General features: G+C 37.8%; 1 protein-coding gene across 9 annotated transcripts in view; it reads left to right on the top strand.

Annotated features, from left to right (window-relative positions):
- The window catches only part of LOC149786973 (uncharacterized), a 51,701-nt gene that overhangs the window by 10,205 nt on the left and 15,288 nt on the right, over positions 1 to 26,208 (top strand). For 6 of the 9 annotated variants that reach the window (XR_016425054.1, XR_016425052.1, XR_016425051.1 and 3 more), the window contains exons 3-5: positions 17,075 to 17,162; positions 20,241 to 20,362; positions 25,300 to 25,862. Coding sequence is in view for 1 of the 9 variants with exons in the window: in XM_089977522.1 (XP_089833648.1) it covers positions 25,600 to 25,862 (263 nt within the window). In the remaining 8 variants the exon portion in view is untranslated. Of the gene's footprint in view, positions 1 to 17,074; positions 17,230 to 17,588; positions 17,759 to 20,240; positions 20,363 to 25,299; positions 25,863 to 26,208 lie in introns of those variants that run through there. The other 3 variants (XR_016425057.1, XR_016425055.1, XR_016425058.1) reach the window with 3 other exon arrangements.

Here is a 26,208-nt window from a genome sequence, read left to right as displayed (position 1 = left end):
CATATACAACGATTACGAGCGTGCAAAGAATTTTAATTTGAAAACGATGAAGATAAATAATGACGGAGATACTTCAAGAGATAGCCGCAAATACAGCTCCGGTAAGGACCACAATGATATCAATATCTTCGACGCAACCTGAATTCGATATTAATTTTCCAACTGCAATTCCAGTCACCGAAATAGCACTGACACAATTACGAGTATATCACAGTTGGCCCAATATCAGGTCGACATCATTTCACGGACAATCGCCGAATAATTCATTTGTATTTTCATATCAGAATAGCGCTGATGGCACACCAGATTGGAATACTATTACACTTCCCACTGGGAGTTATCAGATAGAAGAAATCAACAAAGAAATACAGCGTCAAATAAAACGTGTCACCGGAAAAGAAGTAAAAATATCAATCACTGCACACGAGCCAACGTTGTCCACGATCATCGAAATCTCAACACCGGGTTACGCCGTTGATATCTATAACAGTTCAATCAAAACCGTGTTAGGATGGCCAGGGGAAGCCCCTGATGCAAAACCGCGTATACCAGACCCTGTAAGATCCGATTATTACACGGATACCATATCATATCATAACCTTCGATCACGATACATGTTTGTTATTGGAAAAATGAGGAGCCCAGATGTTAAAGAAACTTATGTCGATCATAGCGTTGCAACAGAAGCCGGTCAGGGGTATGAAGGGCCAGGTTGGAATTTTATCCCCTCCTTCCCCTCCATCATTGACAGGATATTTTACCGTGATCTTGCCATCACTCCTCTGGATGTTGGAAATCATCTTGAAGAAATGAGCAAGGCATTTAAAAAACAATTTAAACTTCTGCAGCAATCCTTTCAGGAATATATTTCTGATCTATACAGTCCACGTGACAAAATCATTAAACATATCGAGATAATAATCAAATAATCGACGATATGAAATATTATAACCGGCGACTGGTTCAGATGGTAATTGATGCTCCCGTGAAGCAAAAATTTCTGGAGTTTTATAAAATAACGGAAGCTGAATTACGAAATTTTAAATTCCCCGGATATAACGTACCTGAGATGTTAACGTCGTTATCCAATCTCCTGGATCAATCCTTCAAGGATATTCTTGCAGCACACATGCAATCATTCCCGGAACCCGCTATCTTGAAACACGATAATTCCACCAGCGGTGATGGCAGACATATTTCTCCGGGAATCGTAAATATCACTGATGTTGTCGCGGTCAATCTTGTGTGTGACGTAATCGATGGCAGTTACAGCGTAACCACGACGGAATCAAATCAAGCCCAGCAAGGGTTTATACTGTATTCATTTACTCCTAGAGAACCACCTGGGTTTTTGATTGTGCAAGAGCCAATCAATCCTGTATTTCTGCGGTGTCATAACCCTACGCTGACAAGGATAAATTTTAAAGTCACTGACCAACAGGGTAGACTTTTGGACCTACGTGGGGAGACTGTTAGTATTAATTTGCTGGTAAAGTCCTAAGGACTTTCATCTTAAGACTTTCAATGGAAATTCAGGGAATTTCAGAAACGATGTTAACACTTTCAATTAGCGATATCGCTATCATAATAATGTCCAAAAAATCTTCGATTTACCAACAGTATGATTCCGATGATGATGATGAAAATCTCTCTGACAGTTCTGACGCTAGCGTGGAAACACAATATGTTTGTGAATCACAAAGTGATTCTGACAGTGATTTTGTTGTCAATGATGAAGATCTCTCTGACAGTGATTTCGCTGACAGTGACAGTGAAACACAAAGTGTTTCCGACGATGATAGCGCTGTGGGAAACGCTAACGACATCACCATCAGCGACAGCACTGTCGTAATAAATTATATTAAATGAACGCGAAAATAATAGTATGTATCAACACGTGAAATGTTCCATCGTTGACAAGCGCGCGCTTAAAGAATTCATCCGAAAAATATTTGCCGGAAACCATTTCCCGGGCGTTGTTAAAATAATCATCGATAAGTACGGCAATGATGATTTTTTACTGACAGAATTTCAGCTGAAGCAACTCCGCGAAAACAATATCACGATGATTACTTGTGACGCAGACCAAATCCTCAATGTTGCTCACTCGTGCATTTCACGGGATCATCTCGATAAAATACTGCAGTGAAAATCCTTTAGGATTTTTAAAAATATCGAAGACATTTCCATCCTTTAAAAATATTTTACTTTATATATATTTTTTTACCACTGGCCATTTTCCCGATTTCATAGGGGTATTTGCTAGTAAAAATCAACGAAATCGTCCATTGCACTGGTTTCATAGGGGTATTTGCTAGTAAAAATCAACGAAATCGTCCACTTCACTGGTTTCATAGGGGTATTTGCTAGTAAAAATTAACAAAACAGACCAAAGTCACGGATTTGATAGGGTATTTCCACGAAAAATCAACGAAATCGGACAGTTGCAGAATTTTACTATAATATAATTTTTTTCACTGACAGTTTTCGCTGGTATTTTGCTATGAAAACCAAAGAAATCGGACAGTTGCATAATTTACACAGTAAAAAAAAATTATTACTTTTTTTTTACTTTCGATTTCACTTCTAGGTACCCGATTTCACTTCCTTGATGAAATCAAGGACGACGTCAAGGAAGTAATGCAATCAAGGTGAGGTATTTACTTCGTCATCCGTGACGAAGCTATCATTGCTTTCTAAATTCTCTGGATTTTCACCCTTGACTTCGTCCTTGACGCTGTCAAGGGACATACAATGCTTTAATTTTCTGACCCGATTATTAATTATCTTCTTTGTTTCATACTCGGCTGCCAGTGCCAGCCTGATCTTTTCGATTGCACGAGACAGTGGAACAAATTCATTTATTTGTGTCTCCGCTACGCTGGCCAGTGATTTATACAAATTATTTTGAATCATCTTTATGAATCGATATTGAGCAGGAAGAATATAACGCCCTGCGCGCTTAGCTTCGTATAATGATTCAAAATCTGACAGAATAGTTTCAACATTTAGTAATATATTAAATCCTTGTTTTTCTAATTTTTTAATAGCATCAATCACATTATTGATATTTTCTTGATTCATATTTATATATATTTTTATATCTTTAAAATAAAAAAATAAACAGCAGTCATTGATGAGCGGTTAGTCTTATACTGGCTTATGGGTCTCCACGAGGTCCTTTCAGACTAGATTTTTCACTTCCTTGACGCTGTCAAGGTGATTTTTTTTTATTTTTCAGATTTTTTTTATCTCAGTCTTACAGAGCTTTTCCATAGCTTCTCGGCATCCTCGTGATCGGTTCTTTTAGCCATTTTGTTTTTGACCGTAGAGCTTATACATCCAATGACTGCTGTTTATTTTTGGGAGCTGCATTGTGCATATATCCCCCCCCCAAATCGAATCCCAGGGGTAAAACGTACCTCCACGATTCGACGTGGAGGAGGATAATGCACACAAGGCCCCTGCTTGGAGCCCCCAACTATTATAAAAACCCTATAAATTGGGCCCGTCGACAGTATGTCCGTAACGAGGATTCGAACATGACATTTGATAGCACCGGTACGAAAGTCAAACGCGTTACCATTGTGCCACTTTCCAATCTGATAATACAGGGTTTGAAAAATATCATATACTGATCTACCTGTCGTGAAATTTATACAGGTGGGTTATTTACTTCCTTGTGCAGAAAATCGTCTGCTCGCACCTGTAAAGTGTTATAGCGCGCTGTTGACAAAGTCACCTTGACAGCGTCAACGGGGAAATAATTGTATCATTGACTTTCACACAGTCGTTGCAGAGTTATCTACATAATAAAATATAATCCAGCTATCAAACTTACTTGAAAAAGATGATTTGATAACATTTTCTGCGACACGTTGAACCGAACACGATCCAATACCAAAATACTTCGCAGCTAAGCTCATTGAGCGAAATATGTTTTCTTTATTAGTATTTTTGTTGAGAGATCTTACAGCTCTGGGGGTTTTTGCAAATTTACCAGTGCCACCTCGTGCAGAATTCTCGCTCTGGGTAATGGCTTGCAAATTCTGAAGAGAGTTATTAAGTTTATTATTATCTTTGTGATCAATTACAAGACCTTTTTTGATCTCACCATTAAATACCTCAAACACAAACTTGTGAATATGATAGTTTTTACCCCCAGAAACCTTAAATTTTAGATAACCAGCATTATCAACAACACCAACTGGCTTTTTCAATCTGTGATGTCTCACTATTCCCTGTCGTGGTGCTTCGTAATTCTTAATGGTTGGATGTGAGACAAATTCTTGATTCATATATACTTCATGTATTTGTCTAATTTATAATTTGTCTGAAAACCTAGTTATATAATCACTCTCGGATTTTAGCGCGTCTCCGTTATTTTTTTTATTGTAATATCGCTTGAGTTCACGGTATCGTTTCCCCCCCCCCCCGCACCCCGCACATAATTGTGTTTTACCCCTGACACCAATGCCACATCGCAGGCAACGAATAGGTCCTGTGCTTCCTCGTTTGATGCTCTGTATATGTTCACTGCAGAATTCCTTCCTGCAGGGCTTACCACAGACTGTTACGGATCCAACTTTTAACCATTTACAGTTGTTCATTGTATATACAATATTTTCTTATTTAAATATTTGTCTTAAATATAATATGACAGTGTTTTCGAAATTATCCACAGTTGGCGCCGGGAGATTCGATCTTGACAGGCTAAACCCGGATCCACGACGACGGCATCTAACTGATCTGTTTAATATTATCAACGAGGGTAAAAAAGAATTTCGCGACGACGGCGCATCTCATGCATGGTCGACATTTAAAATTATCCACGACGTTGACGATGTCATCGATGAGAACATCATCGATGCTACAATGACTGATGCCCGAGCAAAAACAATTATTGATTATATTGATTTTCATCAACGTGAAAAGAAATACTTTTTCAGAATAAAATTTATCGTCAACGCTGAAGACGATACGTGGATTATCCGTGACAAACTCGACCCTGTTCTTGCTAACGGAAAGACCTCTCTGTTAAGTAGCAATTGTATACCAGGAATGCTGACCGGGATTGATATACCATATTACGCTCGAGCGTATCCTGTAACCGCAGTCATTTATGGAATATATCCTGTAAAAAAAACAAAAATTGATAAACTCACCCCGATGCGAATGACTGCGTCATTTACTTCGTCGACGACTACGTCGTTGGTGTTGAATTGTGTAGCCGAGCGAGCAATGGAACATTTTAAAAACGCAAAACGAGGAAATGGTTTAACCGATCTGCGACGTGAAAAAATAGCATCATGGGGTGAATCGGTTAAGAATACCGGGGCAACAATAAATGATGTTGCTGCGCTATCAAGTAAATTAAAATGCTCAATAACAGTAAAAACACTAACCGGAGAGATATTATATAATTCGAAGCATTATAAAAAGTCAGGATCACCGATTGAAATTATTGATCATAATTCGCACGCGTGGACTGATGCGGTTACAATATTTCCACGAGACCATGTTGTCAAGTTTTATCGCAGAAACATATACGAGGTTATTTACGCGCTGAGTAAAACCGACCCTGTGTCGGTGTGGTTATTTAGGAGCTCTGAAGATGGCGACTATGATCAATTTGTGAGACCCAACGGAGAATTATACAGAACAGAATCGTTGCAACAACAAATGAAAAAACTCGCAAAAACGTATATGAGAAATGCTAGCGATGAGCAGTTATTGGTTAATTGTTTTACAGTTCCAAGTGTTGCCGCTCATGCCACCAGAGAAAGAAATTCGTGGAGACCAACCCGAAGTCAGTTTCTTTCAGATATACAGTTAAGTTGTGTCGAGTATGGTCATGGCAGGTTGTGGAATACCCGGTATGACTACCGGGATATGATTTCCATGGATATGATTGCCTGCTACCCAGGAAGCTTTCTCGGGAACGGCGAGTGCCGCGAATACTTTGCGCGGTTTGGACACCCCACGAACTCGATGACACGAGTCGCCGTAAACGGCAGTTTACCCGACGCTGACCTGACAGGATTTGCTCGTGTGACTTCGTTTGAATTTGCTGCGGGGCTTCATCCGATTTGTTATATTTGGTTTGGCAGACACTTCGTCGAAAAGCGCTGGGTACCAATAGTGTTATTGCGATATATGCTTGACAGCGGCATACTGGTATCGTTGACTGTCAGTGAAGCAATCATATGTTATCGACCGCAGACCTCAGTTTGGTTACCAACACCGAAGCGTGTCAGTGTAGATGAAGTTATCGGCGAGTATGCACGAGAGTGTCCAAATACCCCCATGGATGTCATTGTCAGTGAGGCTCCTAAAATTCTCAAGATTAAACTCAAAAACAGTGAAAGCACAGCGAAAGATCTTGGACGAAGAATAATCGGTAAATTTACTCAGGGTGCAGCATTTGATCATAAAATGCATCACTCGCGGTTGATTATCGATGAAGCTGAATTGGATTTTATAATCGCCGACGCGGTTGCCAGAGACATATTTTGTAACAGGGAGGATGTGTTCTTGTCCGACGGGAAAAAGTTGGGCACAATTGTAAGTTATATCGACGGAGAATCGCCTCAATACACACATTTGAGATCTTCAATGCTGGCTTATGTTTCTATAAATTTGTTATCGATGGTAAATCGATTTCCTGGTAACGCAGTCAGAGTTGCCACGGATTCATTTTACATCAACAAGAAATATTCAGAATCACTGACCGATATAATTAAATTCTGCGGCGGAGATGAATGGGGTTCGTGGAGAATAAAAGCCGAGATGTTGCACGAGTATTGTGAATCCGCTGATGTTGCAATCGAGGATGATTATTATAAATCAACAATGCCAGAAATATCTTCCGCACCGTCTGTGGATGATCCAATCACCAGACATAAAACTGTTTATTTGAACGGGCCGGGCGGGTCTGGTAAAACAACTCGAGCGATTGAATTATTTCGAAAATCAGATATGATTGTGCTAACACCCACACACAGGCTTGCCAGAAAGATGAAACAGCAAGGCGTCAATTCTTGTACTTATCACAGCTTTTTCAAATACAGCGGCGGTGTGTGGACGCCAGATCGAATGGGAACAAAATATATCAATGATATAATAATTTGGGATGAGATATGTACGGTACCGCTGGAAACGTTAAAAACATTTCTTGATTGGCTGTTAACGAAAAATACTGCAGTGATTATGTGCGGCGATCACGGTCAACCACCTCCGTTTGTCGGCACATCTCCTCATGATTGGCTGAGGAATTTTGTTGATTATCACGAAGAAGTGTCTGATGATTACCGAGCACATGATGCAATGCTGAAAGAATTTAAAACATTAATCAGGCTACAACCGAATAAAATTCAATGTGAAATCATGCGCGAGATGTTTCCTGAAACTTCGATGAGTGACTTTTTACGAGTGTGGAAACCAGACGATTTGATAGTGGCAAGTAGAAAGATAGTCAGAGACACACTTCAACAACAGCTATTTCGGTTGCAACAAGAAAAGTTTCCAATGCTGCCAACACCGTTATGTTATAGACCAACTGATACGCGGTTACAAAATATAGATGTTGATATTCCAGGAAAGACAGAGAAACAGAATTTAGTATTGAATGATATTGTGTTAGTTGACATCGATGCTGTCAAGGATGCACTAGCGATGAATAAATCTCCGTGGACGCTAGGATACGCAATGACCATTCATTGTTCTCAAGGACTGACTATTTCAGATACAACTGTCAGGATCATTGATGATCGAATCGAATGGTCAAACTTAGTCTACTTGGCGGTGTCCAGAGTCAGAAGAATATCTCAACTGCGAAGAATTGTCTTGAAAAATCCTTCGGATTTTCATTCAAACGCTGATAGCGATGAAAACAACAGCAACATAATAAGAAAAAAACTCGCCGGTTACAAACAGAGTGACAAAAAAAATAATCGCGATTTTGATCTTGACGATGACTTCGTTGTTGCGCTGAAACAACAACAGAATAATCACTGTGCGAGCTGTAATTGTATAATGCTATGGCGGTATCGGAATAAAAATTCAAGACAATTTACCGTAGACAGAAAAGATAACAGTCGCGGTCATACACGTGATAATGTCATGTTGACCTGTCTTGAGTGTAATCGACATCGGGGTGCCAGCTCTAGTTAAGTCACTTCAGTGATTTTGGCGGCAATTGTGTGTCCTCGGGAATTACCTGAAGTTGCTCATGGGTGAATCCACGTTGAGGAGCAGTTGAATCCAGCCTGTAGATTGCTGGTCTGCCAGTGGATCTTGTCACGGTGGATATCTTATGTGTGGTAACACTCCAAATGGGATCAGTTGCTCTTCGTTTACCACCTTCAAGTTCACCTGGTTCATATAAATATCTTACAGTAACATTACCCAGTATTTGCTGTGCTGAAGAATCACGTCGTACGGGTATATTTTTTTGAAAAACACCTTGTGTTTTTGTGATCGCGATGGAAGGTTTCATGTTGGTTGTTCGAGTTATTTCATTATTTAGCGCAGTTATCACGCTTGGTAATCTTGCAACCCATTCACGCGATCTCGTATCCTGAATGAATTCCCTCGCGTATTGATATCCAAATAACCGCTCAGCAAGTGTTCTATTCAATCGCTCAACAATTGCCTGATCACGGTGAATTTCAGTGTGTCCTCGTCGTATGGTGACGTTATGTTGTTTCATCAACGATGATACTGCACCTTGAAATTCTTTGCCAGGATCAACTTGTAATAAATTTGGCCATCGCAGAGGTCCTCGCCGATAAATTCTTTCAAACGCAGAAGCAACCTCAGATGCTGTTTTAGTTGTTAACGGTTCCGCATCTTTGTATCTACTGGCAACATCAACTATGGTTAACGCGTACTTGTATGTGCGTCTTCGGATAGTATCATGTGGCAGAAATAATATATCAGCCTGATGAACCTCATTTGGTACACTAACATCGAAATGCGCGAAGTGAATTTGTTTAGGGCGCGGTAGATAAATTTGCCATATTGCCTGTCGGGATAACCAATTTTTGGCAACCGCGCGTGTTACTGATGCCGCGCTGGCAAGTTTATCAATTGCTGCGTTACCTCTCCAGTATCCGCTTGGGGAATAATAAATCGACTCCATTATATACCAGTACCTAACGCTAATTTACCTTTCATTGCGGATTTTATCAACCAGGATGTTAACTTTTCTTTGAAAGATTTATCAGGGATGGCATTTAACGCGTGAATTAATTTCATGTCCGCGAGATGGCGCTGTTGCAAATCCTTGCTTCGGTAAGCTACATCATGAGCATGACACGCGCTATCAATAGCGTTTATCGGATACTCACCGGGTTTTGGTTGATCCTGAGCATCAAGTCTGATATCAAGTCGGGTTCCTGGACCACAGTAATTATATCCTGGAAGATGTTTTTCTCCTGGATATTTAGCCCATGGAGCTCCTGGTAATTTTCCTAACTTGGCTGCGATATCACCTCCGCTTTTTTTTTAATAAATCTAAATTTTTTTGTGCCACATCGTTCACACTTGCCTGTAAGCGCTTGTCGATTATTTTTTGTTGTAATTGTTGTTGTATCCGTAGTTGGGGTACGTGCTCGGCATTTCACACAATATAAATCCATATTTATTTTATGATATATTAAATGGAAATCACTGACTTTTCCGCGACAAAGCGACGAGAGCCAATCAAGCATAACTCAGTGCTACCAAATTCTATCCGAATGATTATCATAGGTCCATCTGGGTCGGGTAAGACGCAGTTGTTACTTAATTTGATAATGAAGTGGATGAAGTGGGATAAATTATATTTGATAGCCCCGTCTGTGGACGATCAGCGGTGTTATCAAGTGCTAAAAGATTTTAACGAAAGTGCAAAATCGATAAACGACGAAGATGTTATTGATTTTATAACTGACATCGAAGAAGCTCCATCCGTCGACGACATTGATGGATCAATTAACAACTTAGTTGTGTACGATGATGTAATGTTGGATAAACAAAAAAATCCAGCCAGAATATTCTCCCGTGGTCGACACAAAAACACTGATGTCATTTATGTGACTCAGCGGTATACACAAATTCCAAAAGTGATCAGAGATAATTGTAACGTTCTTGCAGTGTTTAACGGAGTTGACGCACACACGTTACGAAATATTCATCAGACTTGGTGCAGTGGTGACATGGACCTCAATAGATTCAGAAATTTCTTTAGTCATGCTCAACGAAAACCACACGGGTTTGTGACGATAAATTTACATGCTCCTCGGACACGATACCGAGTTGGGTTCGATACATTTTTTAACTAAAAATCCTAAAATATTTTACATGATAGCAGCAGAGAGACTGGACCACAAAGTGTTTCGTCGACGTCACCAAGTGAAGAAACATTTTTTATAGTGAGTTATCGCTGTCGAAATAACCCTTCTATCCAGAAAAGAGGATTTAGTCATCATAGTTTCTGGCTAGAAGGGTTATTTTTGTGAAATAAGACCTTCTATCAGAAAAGTTTTCGATAGATGGTCCTGTTGGACGAAATAGTTGGTGGGCTCAGTCTCTCTGCTGCTCATGCTGACCAACAATGACAACAGTTGTAATGGCTGCCATGTATAGACTGTAATATGTTGACCAACAATGACAACAGTTGTAATGGCTGCCATGTATAAATTATAATATGCTGACCAACAATGACAACAGTTGTAATGGCTGCCATGTATAGACTATAATATGCTGACCAACAATGACAACAGTTGTAATGGCTGCCATGTATAGACTATAATATGCTGACCAACAATGACAACAGTTGTAATGGCTACCATGTATAGACTATAATATGCTGACCAACAACAACAACAGTTATAATGGCTGCCATGTATAAGACTATAATATGTTGACCAACAAGGAAAACAGTTGTAATGGCTGCTATGTATAAGACTATAATATGCTGACCAACATCGACAACAGTTGTAATGGCTGCCATGTATAGACTATAATATGCTGACCAACAATAACAACAGTTGTAATGGCTGCCATGTATAAGACTATAATATGCTGACCAACAATGACAACAGTTGTAATGGCTGCTATGTATAAGACTATAATATGCTGACCAACAACAACAACAGTTGTAATGGCTGCCATGTATAAGACTATAATATGCTGACCAACAATGACAACAGTTGTAATGGCTGCTATGTATAAGACTATAATATGCTGACCAACAATGACAACAGTTGTAATGGCTGCTATGTATAAGACTATAATATGTTGACCAACAATGACAACAGTTGTAATGGCTGCCATGTATAGACTATAATATGCTGACCAACCTCGACAACAGCTGTAATGGCTGCCATGTATAAGACTATAATATGCTGACCAACAAGGAAAACAGTTGTAATGGCTGCTATGTATAAGACTATAATATGCTGACCAACAATGACAACAGTTGTAATGGCTGCCATGTATAAATTATAATATGCTGACCAACAATGACAACAGTTGTAATGGCTGCCATGTATAGACTATAATATGCTGACCAACAATGACAACAGTTGTAATGGCTGCCATGTATAAATTATAATATGCTGGGCTCAGTCTCTCTGCTGCTGCATGTTATGGTCTAAACATGGCAGCCATTACAACTGATGTCATTGTTGGTCAGCATATTATAGTCCATACATGGCAGCCATTACAACTGTTGTCATTGTTGCTCAGCATATTATAGTCTTATACATAGCAGCCATTACAACTGTTGTCATTGTTGGTCAGCATATTATAGTCCATACATGGCAGCCATTACAACTGTTGTCATTGTTGGTCAGCATATTATAGTCTTATACATAGCAGCCATTACAACTGTTGTCATTGTTGGTCAGCATATTATAGTCTTATACATGGCAGCCATTACAGCTGTTGTCATTGTTGGTCAACATATTATAGTCTTATACATAGCAGCCATTACAACTGTTGTCATTGTTGGTCAGCATATTATAGTCTTATACATGGCAGCCATTACAACTGTTGTCATTGTTGGTCAGCATATTATAGTCTTATACATGGCAGCCATTACAGCTGTTGTCATTGTTGGTCAACATATTATAGTCTTATACATAGCAGCCATTACAACTGTTGTCATTGTTGGTCAACATATTATAGTCTTATACATAGCAGCCATTACAACTGTTGTCATTGTTGGTCAACATATTATAGTCTTATACATAGCAGCCATTACAACTGTTGTCATTGTTGGTCAACATATTATAGTCTTATACATAGCAGCCATTACAACTGTTGTCGTTGTTGGTCAGCATATTATAGTCTTATACATAGCAGCCATTACAACTGTTGTCGTTGTTGGTCAGCATATTATAGTCTTATACATAGCAGCCATTACAACTGTTGTCGTTGTTGGTCAGCATATTATAGTCTTATACATAGCAGCCATTGCAACTGTTGTTGATGTTGATCAGCATATTATAGTCTTATACATTGCAGCCATTACAACTGTTGTCATTGTTGGTCAGCATATTATAGTCTTATACATAGCAGCCATTACAACTGTTGTCATTGTTGCTCAGCATATTATAGTCTTATACATGGCAGCCATTACAACTGTTGTCATTGTTGGTCAGCATATTATAGTCTTATACATAGCAGCCATTACAACTGTTGTCATTGTTGGTCAACATATTATAGTCTTATACATAGCAGCCGTTACAACTGTTATCATTGTTGGTCAGCATATTATAGTCTTATACATAGCAGCCATTACAACTGTTGTCATTGTTGGTCAACATATTATAGTCTTATGCATAGCAGCCATTACAACTGTTGTCTTTGTTGGTCAGCATATTATAGTCTTATGCATGGCAGCCATTACAACTGTTGTCGTTGTTGGTCAGCATATTATAGTCTTATACATAGCAGCCATTACAACTGTTGTCATTGTTGGTCAGCACATTATAGTCTTATACATGGCAGCCATTACAACTGTTGTCATTGTTGGTCAACACATTATAGTCTTATACATAGCAGCCATTACAACTGTTGTCATTGTTGGTCAGCAGATTATAGTCTTATACATAGCAGCCATTACAACTGTTGTCATTGTTGGTCAGCATATTATAGTCTTATACATGGCAGCCATTACAACTGTTGTCATTGTTGGTCAGCATATTATAGTCTTATACATGGCAGCCATTACAACTGTTGTTGTTGTTGGTCAGCATATTATAGTCTATACATGGCAGCCATTACAACTGTTATCATTGTTGGTCAGCATATTATAGTCCATACATGGCAGCCATTACAACTGTTGTCGAGGTTGGTCAGCATATTATAGTCTATACATGGCAGCCATTACAACTGTTTTCATTGTTGGTCAACATATTATAGTCAATACATGGCAGCCATTACAACTGTTGTCATTGTTGGTCAGCATATTATAGTCCATACATGGCAGCCATTACAACTGTTGTTGATGTTGATCAGCATATTATAGTCTATACATGGCAGCCATTACAACTGTTGTCATTGTTGGTCAGCATATTATAGTCCATACATGGCAGCCATTACAACTGTTGTTGATGTTGATCAGCATATTATAGTCTATACATGGCAGCCATTACAACTGTTGTCGATGTTGGTCAGCATATTATAGTCTTATACATGGCAGCCATTACAACTGTTGTCATTGTTGGTCAGCATATTATAGTCCATACATGGCAGCCATTACAACCGTTGTCGAGGTTGGTCAGCATATTATAGTCAATACGTGGCAGCCATTACAAATGTTTTGATGTTGGTCAGCATATTATAGTCTATACATGGCAGCCATTACAACTGTTGTCATTGTTGGTCAGCATATTATAGTCCATACATGGCAGCCATTACAACTTTTGTCATTGTTGGTCAGCATATTATAATCCATACGTGGCAGCCATTACAACTGTTGTTGTTGTTGGTCAGCATATTATAGTCCATACATGGCAGCCATTACAGCTGTTGTTGATGTTGATCAGCATATTATAGTCTATACATGGCAGCCATTACAACTGTTGTCATTGTTGGTCAACATATTATAGTCTTATACATAGCAGCCATTACAACTGTTGTCATTGTTGGTCAGCATATTATAGTCTTATACATAGCAGCCATTACAACTGTTGTCATTGTTGGTCAGCATATTATAGTCTTATACATGGCAGCCATTACAACTGTTGTTGTTGTTGGTCAGCATATTATAGTCTATACATGGCAGCCATTACAACTGTTATCATTGTTGGTCAGCATATTATAGTCCATACATGGCAGCCATTACAACTGTTGTCGAGGTTGGTCAGCATATTATAGTCTATACATGGCAGCCATTACAACTGTTGTCATTGTTGGTCAACATATTATAGTCTATACATGGCAGCCATTACAACTGTTGTCATTGTTGGTCAGCATATTATAGTCCATACATGGCAGCCATTACAACTGTTGTTGATGTTGATCAGCATATTATAGTCTATACATGGCAGACATTACAACTGTTGTCATTGTTGGTCAACATATTATAGTCTATACATGGCAGCCATTACAACTGTTGTCATTGTTGGTCAGCATATTATAGTCCATACATGGCAGCCATTACAACTGTTGTTGATGTTGATCAGCATATTATAGTCTATACATGGCAGCCATTACAACTGTTGTCATTGTTGGTCAGCATATTATAGTCTATACATGGCAGCCATTACAACTGTTGTCATTGTTGGTCAGCATATTATAGTCTTATACATGGCAGCCATTACAGCTGTTGTTGATGTTGATCAGCATATTATAGTCTATACATGGCAGACATTACAACTGTTGTCATTGTTGGTCAACATATTATAGTCTATACATGGCAGCCATTACAACTGTTGTCATTGTTGGTCAGCATATTATAGTCCATACATGGCAGCCATTACAACCGTTGTCGAGGTTGGTCAGCATATTATAGTCAATACATGGCAGCCATTACAAATGTTTTGATGTTGGGCAGCATATTATAGTCTATACATGGCAGCCATTACAACTGTTGTCATTGTTGGTCAGCATATTATAGTCCATACATGGCAGCCATTACAACTGTTGTTGATGTTGATCAGCATATTATAGTCTATACATGGCAGCCATTACAAATGTTGTCATTGTTGGTCAACATATTATAGTCTATACATGGCAGCCATTACAACTGTTGTCATTGTTGGTCAGCATATTATAGTCCATACATGGCAGCCATTACAACTGTTGTTGATGTTGATCAGCATATTATAGTCTATACATGGCAGCCATTGCAACTGTTGTCGAGGTTGGTCAGCATATTATTGTCCATACATGGCAGCCATTACAACTAATTGTCCTGGAGTAAGAATATAGAGAAATTCAGATAATCATCACTGACACGAGGGAAACTACTGGCAAGCTTTCTCACATATTCACATTGAATAGCCCGAGACTTGAGCCCACATGGACAGAGGTGAGATGGCAGTGATCACTAAAAGTGAGTGTTTTAAAGCACTGCAATAAATATGGCCCCTTTGATAAGAATATTCTTATGATGTCCGGTTGGTCTTAAATGAAAACAGTTCCAATATGATATCCAGTATGGTCATGATACTGCGACCATCTTGACAATCTTATCTTTGTTCCTGAGTAGATGTTCATATCAGCATTGAGTTTTTAATAACAGACTTCATATGATGTCTAGTTGGTCTTAAATAAGAACTGTGCAATACGAAGTCCATACCGGCCATTTTAAAAACTTGTCATTCCTATTCCTGAATGGAAAGTCATATCTTGAAAATAGTGTTAACTCAACTCCTCCCAAATGGACATGGTGGCTGTCGTGAAATTTTTGTTATCGTTAGTCCTGTTGAATGGCATACTATATTAGCTTGAGTATTTCACCGATGGACATATTATGCCAGATTAGTCCTAAATCAAGATGATGCCAGTTGCACCTCCAATATGGCTGTCACAGTGACTGTCTTAAAAATTTTGATGTCACTATGTACTCCCCTGAATGGATGATTGTTATGACGTGGGGTTTTCACCAAAGGGCCTGAAATTATGTCTTCTTTGTCCTAAATGAGAATTGGAAATTAAATGTAAAAAGCATAAAATTGAAATTGTCAATAATTTTTTTAAAACTTAAATTCTAACTGCAGAGTTCTATTTTTAATGTCAGAATACATCAAATACCATAATTTCAAGTCTCTATCTTACATATGTCATTCCAATTTAAAGTTCGTGTCTTTGTATAATTTGGATAGACAACCAAACTGTGTTTAACTGTTTCTTGATCAAGCACCTGAAAGCTAGGTCAGTGATTTCCAGCTTTTTTACCTCGTCTTCAGATTAATCTCTCAGCTAGATAACCATGGTAGTACAATGTGGCTGTGTCATAAGGTATAACAGAGAGTAATACTCGTCTATTACTGCCTATTAAGGACTCCAATGATAATTAAGCATCCACCATTTCCAGTTGGTTTTCCTCAGAATCAAGGGAGTTTATCAGTCTCTCACTTAGAGTGACCTATCAGTTATGATTCCAAGTCCATAAAACTAGGGATATCCTACTTCCTGAGCCTATCTTAATGATTCTGCATGTGACCCATGGTTTGGCAGTCACACACTGCAATCTCTAAATGACATTCAATTGTTTTGATAGAGGAGTGAAGGAATGTTTCTGATGGCTAGATAGGATTGTCACAGAAAATGACGTAACCTTCTGCCAGTACAGAATAGTGAAAGCTCCTTCCATAAGGATGACTGTTTCATGTTTATATAAATTTTTTTAGGCCATAAGCTTCCATCTGAACTGGTAAAAATTTGCCAAGGCAACAGTAACTGATAAAGTATTACTGCTCTCAAAATGTATTGATAAGGGTGTAAAACTAATTTTTTTTATAGTAAATTACCTGTCACTATGGCACTATTCCCTCCTCTTTCCTGACCTGATGTCAGAAGAAGCTAGTCTGCTTTTATAACATGGGAGTTCGACTTTATGTTCTTTCTGTTTTAGATTTGTAGAACATGCAGTACTAATTGGAGAAAGAATTATGAGGTTTGGCACATAGACTAGCATCCTGGAAGAAGTAAGCAAGTGGCAGGCAAGTAATTAAGGGCAGGCATATAAAATACTGGTCACATTTCTCTTGGTGACTTCTTTGGAACAAAGTAATTACTGATTGAAGTCTCTACTAAGTAATGACTGTTCATAATTTTCAAGGTTGAAGGACTGAAGGAGAAAATTTTGCTGGACCCACAGTGGTTAATTAATGCCCTGAAGTCCCTGTAAAGTAGTCAGTTATTTGGAATAAATAATCCCATAGATTGACTTATTATTTTAATCAGCATGTTATATCTACTTTGCAAAATATTTGGAATGAAAACTCCACAAACAAGTGTTGGAACATCAAACCCATTACTGGACATGTTGGAGAGTAGCATCTGTGATGTAAAGTAAATCACAGAGATACGCTGATAATGTGTCGCTTGCTTATAGGACAAACACTTGAACCATGCATAGGAGAAGTTTTTACTAGAGTATGCTGCTTGCCAGTGTCCACTGACAGTTGAACACATTCTTGTTGAGCCTTCCTACTTCCACTAAATAAAGGATTTTGTTTGGGTCAATTTGATGAAGAATCATGTTGTACCATAAGTTTATAACAGCCTTTTTTGTATGCAGCACCATTTAGTCAGGGTAGTGTAAATGTACTTTAGACCATACATACATGCATACATACATGCATAAACACATGCATATTGTTTTGCCTATTTGTATGTTATAATGTTCAGTTTGCTGATTTGTTTATACATGTACATAAAAGCTGTTATGTGGATGCATCACAGAAAGAATAGGTAGGAAACAACAAATAACAATTTCTTTGTCCAGTACCATGCCTTGAATGTGAAGGTGATACAGATTACTGCTGAGTTCACAGCTCTAGGGAACAAGCTTGTAACACTCATAAAAAGGTGAATGGAAAATGCTTCTAATGAAAAATTGGATTCACCAAAAAAGGCTTTGCAAAAAGTTGCTTTAGGCCTGAAACTTAGCAATGACTGATATCCGTTATTTTAGAAGGGCATGCAGTTGAAATCTTTCACTCACCCTGCACAACATGAGTATGGTCAGAGGTATGAGTGAGGAGAATCTTCAAGTAAAGAGGTTAATGTACTGTGTGTTCCTTGGGAATAGTATAGACATTTCAATAAGATCTCATTTTGCGTGTGATGGTGGTCCGTCATGATTACAATATTGGATCATTATTTTCAGACGAAAGAGGTGAGTTGTCCCTTTTTCCAATGACCATGTTAAAATGCTGGTTGTGCAGTGTATATCAGCACACAATAGGCTACTCAACATCTTTGTAACAACATGGGTTACACTGCTTAATTTAAACTTCTTTCCCATTCTTTGACCTGTATTTATCCAAGGTCTATCTCTCACTTGAAACTGCTATTTATTGGCTAAGAGGCTGCATAATGGGTAAGGGAATGTTTGATATTACTTATGGGCACACTCTTCGAAGCTCTCCCTGCCATTAAATTATTGTTTGATAATACTTATGGGCACACTCTTCGAAGCTCTCCCTGCCATTACATGATTGTTTGATAACACATGTGGGCACATTCTTCGAAGCTCTCCCTGCCATTACATGATTGTTTGATAATACTCATGGGCACATTCTTCAAAGCTCTCCCTGCCATTACATGATTGTTTGATAATACTTATGGGCACATTCTTCGAAGCTCTCCCTGCTATTACATGATTGTTTGATAATACTTATGGGCACATTCTTCAAAGCTCTCCCTGCCATTACATGATTGTTTGATAATACTTATGGGCACAGTTTTCGAAGCTCTCCCTGCCATTACATGATTGTTGAAGGACTCTTGGTAGAGTGTAGATGTTAAAGGACTTTTGGTAGAGTGTAGATGTTGAAGGATTCTTGGTAGAGTGTAGATGTTGAAGGACTCTTTGTAGAGTGTAGATGTTGAAGGACTCTTGGTAGAGTGTAGATGTTGAAGGACTTTTTGTAGAGTGTAGATGTTGAAGGACTCTTGGTAGAATAGATGTTGAAGGACTCTCGGTAGATTTTAGATGTGAAAGGACTCATGGTAGAGTGTAGATGTTGAAGGACTCTTGGTAGAGCGTAGATGTTGAAGGACTCTTTGTAGAGTGTAGATGTTGAATGACTCTTTGTAGATTGTAGATGTTGAAGGACTCTTGGTAGAGTGTAGATGTTGAAGGACTCTTGGTAGAGTGTAGATGTTGAAGGACTCTTGATAGAGTGCAGATGTTGAAGGACTCTTGGTAGAGTGTAGATGTTGAAGGACTCTTTGTAGAGTGTAGATGTTGAAGGACTCTTGGTAGAGTGTAGATGTTGAAGGACTATTGGTAGAGTGTAGATGTTGAAGGACTTTTTGTAGATTGTAGATGTTGAAGGACTCTTTGTAGAGTGTAGATGTTGAAGGACTCTTGGTAGAGTGTAGATGTTGAAGGACTCTTTGTAGAGTGTAGATGTTGAAGGACTCTTCATAGAGTGCAGATGTTGAAGGACTCTTTGTAGAGTGTAGATGTTGAAGGACTCTTTGTAGATTGTAGATGTTGAAGGACTCTTTGTAGATTGTAGATGTTGAAGGACTCTTTGTAGAGTGTACATTGTTGCAGAACTCTTGGTAGAGCTGACATGACTCCATGATTGAAAAATAAGTCATTCTTGTCATTACCGAACTTTGGAATATAGAGTAACATGAATAACATGAGGTTGTTAAAGATATCTTGTGTTCAACATCTATTCATCATCATATTAACTGCAACAACTGCACTGTCATGTTCACATAATAAATTTACATCTGGCATGTTCGCAGAATAAATTTACATCTGTCATGTTCGCAGAATAAATTTACATTTGTCATGTTCGCAGAATAAATTTACATCTGTCATGTTCACATAATAAATTTACATCTGTCATGTTCGCAGAATAAATTTACATCTGTCCTGTTCGCAGAATAAATTTACATCTGTCATGTTCACAGAATAAATTTACATCTGTCATGTTCACAGAATAAATTTACATATGATGTTTTTATATATAAATGTTTTCAAAAGTATCTCAGAACTTTTTCATTATTATAACTTCCACACAGATATAAAATCAGTTTCTTTTCTTTCACAGATGCTATCTGGACAAAGGAAAAGCATCCAGAACTACATGCCAACAAAGATCACATCTTGCTGATCATGGGGCAGTTGAACATCATTGCTAAGCCAAGGTCATACAGTGAGATTGAGGAGAAGGTCAGTTGATATAAATGTTCGGGTTTTCTTCTTCGTTTGTTAAAGTAGTACATTTTGCCTGTTATGAGAACCTTAAATATAAAAGAACACATTTAACAAAGCACACTGAAGTTGGATGGATAAACATTCTAAATAGATGTTACTAAAATAGCTGAGAATTTATAAGCTTTATAACCAAATTTACAGTTGAATTACCTGCATATTTGCATAATCCTCTTAGGAACTGTATTTTCTCTTCTAAAACCACTGATGCATTTACTGGAACCTGTTCACAAATTAAGTATTTTAAAAATCCTTCAATAAATGTGGAAGAGAATGTAGGTGATTTCTAGTCCATCCAACAGAGCTGTACTTCAGTGTGAGCTCATGGGTTTCTCACAGTGTTTTGTACTATTTCCCTCAAACCTTGAAACTTATAACCCCCTCCGGCTCTTTTTATTTTTTGTTAGAAAAGAATGAAAACATCTACAACTTTTAGTGGATATCCATCAATGTCTTCTTTGTTGCTAGCTATGACCAGAGTCTGTGAAGGTGATAAAAGCTGTAAAAAGGCAGTGCATATCCTTTCCCACCATCATTTGGGGAAATAAAACGTCCATTTATCCTTTTCCTTAGTAAATGTCCATCTCTTTCTTCATTGGTACTTGCTCTGGCCAGAGTCTCAGAAGGTGATAACAGCTGTAAGCTTACAGGAAATATCCATTTAAAAGCATTGAATCGGGCAAGAAAAGCATTCAAGACTTGTGGTAGTCTGACCAGTTAGTGTAAAATCTCGGACAGATGCTTCATTGATATATTTTCAAGATTAAAGTCACATCTCGGGAGAGAAAGTTTTCTTTATTCTGAGGTTGAATTAAAAAGAGATGGAACTTATGCATATATGCATTTGGTCATTTAATAAATTATTGATTTTAAACGAAAAGTAATTCAGAAATCACAGGCATTTATATGTATGATACATTAGGTTAGACAGTGAGTGAACATTGAGTTAAAAGAGAGCAACATGCAAAATGTTGACCAGATATTCCAACACTATTTTTGAGTAATGAGTAAACACTATGTGTAAACAATAAGTTAAAAAAGAGCAAGATGCAAAACAGAAAATAGAACATTATAGCTCATTTAATGTTGACCTTCAATCTTTTAATGACTTATTTTAGCACATGATAAATCATCTATTGCAATAATTTAAGTGTCAAAGAAAAATATGATACTATACTGCAGACAATAAAGATAAAGGCAGCACATCAAAGCAAATAAGATTATCTCGTTTGTTTAGCTCCATTGGTCAGAGACCAGAAGAGCCAGTATGATGGTCTTTCATTTGTCATCCATCGTCTATCCTTCAATTAGCACAAGTTTGTTATTGATACTCCTAAAGTACTTGGAGGACATATCAACATGGATTTTTCAATAAAAGACTTCATATGATGTCTAGCTGGCTCAAAATAACAATAGTGCCTATCCCAAATCCAAAATGGCTCTCAAGGCAGACATCTTCAAAATCTTATTGTGAACATACACCTAAACAGAAAGCCATATTGACATTCGTCTTTCCCCCAAAGACTTTGTACAATGACTAGTTGGCCTGAAACGAAAATGGTGTCAATCTGCTTCCAATATGGCTACCATGAAGTGACCATATTAAAAATCATGTTATCCCTACTCCTTCCAGTCCGATGGTCATTATCAGCAGGGGTATTTACTAAAAGACGTCTTTTGATTTTAATTTTTACTTTTTCTGAATGAAAATGGTGTTGATGTGAGGTCCAATTTGGCAGCTACAGTGGCTGTCTTGAAAATCTTTGTTATCCCTACTAATGAATGGAAGTTCATCTTGATATGCTGCTTCCATAAGAAGACATCTTATGATGCTTAGTTGGTTCTAAGTAAAGACATTGCCAATTTGATTTCTTTTGTCACTGCCTCATTGGTCAGAAAGAAAATCTTCTTATCACCGCTTCATATGGATGAATGCTCATGTTAGCCCGGGACTAAGGGACTTCTTATAATGTTTTGCAGATCTTAAATTAAAATGGCGTTGATCCAATATTACCTATCGTAAAAACATTTTTTCACTTATCCTCTTAAATTAAAAGTAATTTTAACATGATACTTTGATTAGAAGAGTTATTACAGTATCAAGTTGGTCTCCAATGAAAATGACTAAACCTCAACCGTCATGGTCGCTATCTTTAAAACTTTGGTATCTATACTCCTATATAATGAATAGATACATAAACATTGGGTTTTCACCAACAGACCTCATATGATATCTACTTGGTCCCAAATGAAAGTGGTGCCAGTCGTACTTCCCAGGTTCCTCCTCCACCAGATAAACTTACCACCCTGTATATGTATTTATAATGTGCTGAAAAATGGTGTCATCCCACAACAACATTGACATGTACTTTCAGCTGCTCTCTTTCTCTCTACTTAAAATGTCATTTGTTTTACATTGCACTCACCGATGATTTTATTCTTCCAACTTACAAACGTTTTCACTGATGGAACAAAGTTTGGTTTGGAATTTATTAGGTTTGAAGGGATTAAATGATCTTAGTCATCTGCTAGACTATAACTGTACTAGGTAAATATTTATACTTGGTAAGACAGGAAGTGGAAACTGATTTATTATGGACTGGAGGCGGAATATAGTTCATAAAGCTGTTGTCAATGCTGAAACTTGATTTCTTTTATTGTTCTGTTAAATATTGATGCCATGATTTCGTTGCTAGTAATAATGAAATATCTTCTCAGCCTGGAGGAAATCTCTTTGTGCCAGTTCAGGAATTGTACGTTCACTTCAGACTCAGTAACTCAGTTCTCCATTATGCAAACCTGCCAAACCTTACGATTTTGCCGTAAGTCTTACAAAAAATACCTTTAAAATACGGACTTACGGCATAAAAGCAGAAACTACAGAAAAGTTATCATTGCCGAAAAATCCGGATAATTCGTTCATCCATGTTTGATTTGGATCCATGTTTCATATTAGAATTAGTGAAATTAGTCAGGGAAGCAGACTAACCTTACAGCAGCACCTCAGACACTTTGTGTGCATGATCGAACTGTTGATTATATATTTTTTTTTTAAATGGTGGCCAGCAAGCATTGCATGTTTAAGACAACGGAGAAAATAAGCTTCTTAAAAAGTGTTAATAATCAACACAGAATAATAAAAAGGAATATTCAGATTCTTTTGAATAAAAGCTGGAAGGGACACAATTATGTTTATTGGACATCACTTGCCGATTTGAGTAAGTCTCCTGGCGGGAGATATGATTCCTTCATCATGTGAAATGGAAAAAGAATTTCCAAGAATTACATCAAGTTGAGAGATAGTAACAAGCCATTGAGCTGCACAGGGTTTGGAACTAAAGTTTGTGCAACTGTACTAGTGGTAAATAAAGTCTACGTGTACTTTGGTTCTACATAATGTTTGTCATTCCTACATGTTTCTAATACCTTAATTTTAATTACGTTTTCCAGCTTTTCAATAGCAGTTTATGGTATTTTGTTACACTTTACCGAAAACTGGTCAGACTTAGGGAAAAAATCAACTGCCCTACTGAGACGGACTCGTCGGGGTTGGCAGGTCTGATTATGAACCATGTTTCAAACAAAGAGTTTGTTGACCAGATACTCATTTTGCCTTGCTATCTTGGATCATATTTGTAAGCAGATTCAAGGTAGCTTAATTATATTACTTACCAGAACAAATATTTGTAACAGTGAGTTGACCTGAAATCTGCCCATGACCACTAGCTACTATGCAGGTAGGATTTGCATGCACTATAAACTGCCACATTGCAGACATCGTAGCGATATGACTGAAAAGTTGTTAAAGCTACATTAAAAGTCCAAATCACATACACACACACAGATTTAATGGGTATTTATTTGTATTTTATTTTATTTTCGTTGATTGAAATTTAATTGAATGTTATTTACTGCATACTAGGATTGTTGTTTGGAAAGAAAATTTAACATATACGAGTACGTATTAAATGCTGAGAATTTCATGATGCTGATTCAAATTTCTGGGTACTAAACACCGTTTTCAGAGACTTAATGAGCAGTATGCATGGTTTCATTTGCCAATTTTGATTGCAACTTTCTTCACGTTTGACAAAATAAGGGCACATTTTGGAGGTTTTTTCTAGTTAATGCAGATCAGATCCATGCCTAATCCTGTGTTATTCGTATGTGCTCAAATTATCCAGGTATGAGTTATCAGGGGAGTGGTGAAGATATCAAAATAGTGCATGAGGATAAATATGTAGATCAAATGAGAAAGGGTTTCGTTTGATAGCTGAAGAATAGACCACATATAGATGGATGGATGGAAGGATAGCAGTTTTGGAGAAGGCGGATTTTCTAGTAAACACAAATCAGATCCTTGCCTGATCCTGTGCTATAAGCATGTGCTCAAATTTTCCGAGTGCTATTTGTCAAGGGATTGGCGACGTTATGAAAATATATAATCAGATAGTACATGCGGATAGATATGATGATAAAGAAGAAAGGGTTCAGTTAATAGCTGAGGAGTAGAGTACACATAGTCAGATGGATGGATGGATGTGGATTTTGGAGAAGGTAGATTTTAAGACATTTGATGGTTGTTAATTTTGCAAGCCATGTGAGATATACATATACAGTGTCATTTGTTGGTAGTGTATAAAGTTATGCATTCAGTGTTGCATGATGGTAAGTACAGAGTGGTGGAAACTCAGAAAGAGTGCCAAATTTATATGATCTATGTAACATCAGCAAGCTTAACTAGACTGCCTGATAGATTTTAGTTTGCATTATGATGTACATTAGATAAGTATACGTATTCCATATGTATTATTCTTGTAATGGTATTCCTGTACCTATCATAATTCTTGTAAGTTGTATTTTATGGTACATTTGCTACTCTTCTTACATTGCAGGAAGACCATTACTACCTTGCCCCTTGCATGTTTCGTCAGACAACACCTGAAACAATTATCTGTCCAGAATCAGACCCTGAATTGGAAGGTACATCAGTGCTTTGCTTCATGTGTACAGGGAAGTTTCTACCACCACCTTTTTTCCACAGGCTTATTGGTGCATGCTTGACACACTAAGCCATCACAAGACAGCAGTCTGAAAACCTGATCTGCTGTGGCTGCTGTGTCTTTGACCATGACCATTATAATGGACTGACCCTGTACGTCAGAGAATATGCCATATTTGCTAGAGTCACAACAATGGTAGTCACAGATACAAGTGAGTCTTCAAACCTATTCAGTCAAGCCAGAACATTCATCTTTGACAACCTGAGCAAGATAATTGGAATCCTGGGAAAGACTCTCGAGTTTGAGTTGTACATACAGTGTCCTGATTCAGATGCAGGTAGTCTTGAGGGCCTGATTCCATTAACAATTATCCAGGAGAAAGAAAAAGTAGTTTGTCATTCCCATGTCAAGAGTCATACACGGGTGTCTCTCATAAAGTTTGGTTTGGGGAAGAGGTGAGTACTGGCAGTTTAATTTGCTTAAGATGTATCAAAAGGTCTAGTCTGTTTGACATTGGCTGATATTCTGTCCCTTGCATCAGGCAATATATATATATATATATATATATATATATATAGTTCTAAGTCAGCATAAAGAACGAGCTTGATATGGCATGTGGATACAATGAAGCCATCAGGCTGAGATATATTTATAAATTATATCAAACAAGGTTTTTGCTCTGACTAAGAGCAAAATATAATTGCGAGCTTGTGTTTATTACAATTTATACATAGTTTTAGCATTACTGTATTAACAAAATGAATTTGGGTTTATGAAAGTTCAATTGACAGCATATATGTT

This window comes from Sinohyriopsis cumingii, chromosome 12, assembly GCF_028554795.1.
Source record: "Sinohyriopsis cumingii isolate HCF-2022 chromosome 12, ASM2855479v2, whole genome shotgun sequence".
NCBI lineage: Eukaryota > Metazoa > Mollusca > Bivalvia > Unionida > Unionidae > Sinohyriopsis > Sinohyriopsis cumingii.
This window is presented reverse-complemented; position numbering and strand designations above follow the sequence as displayed.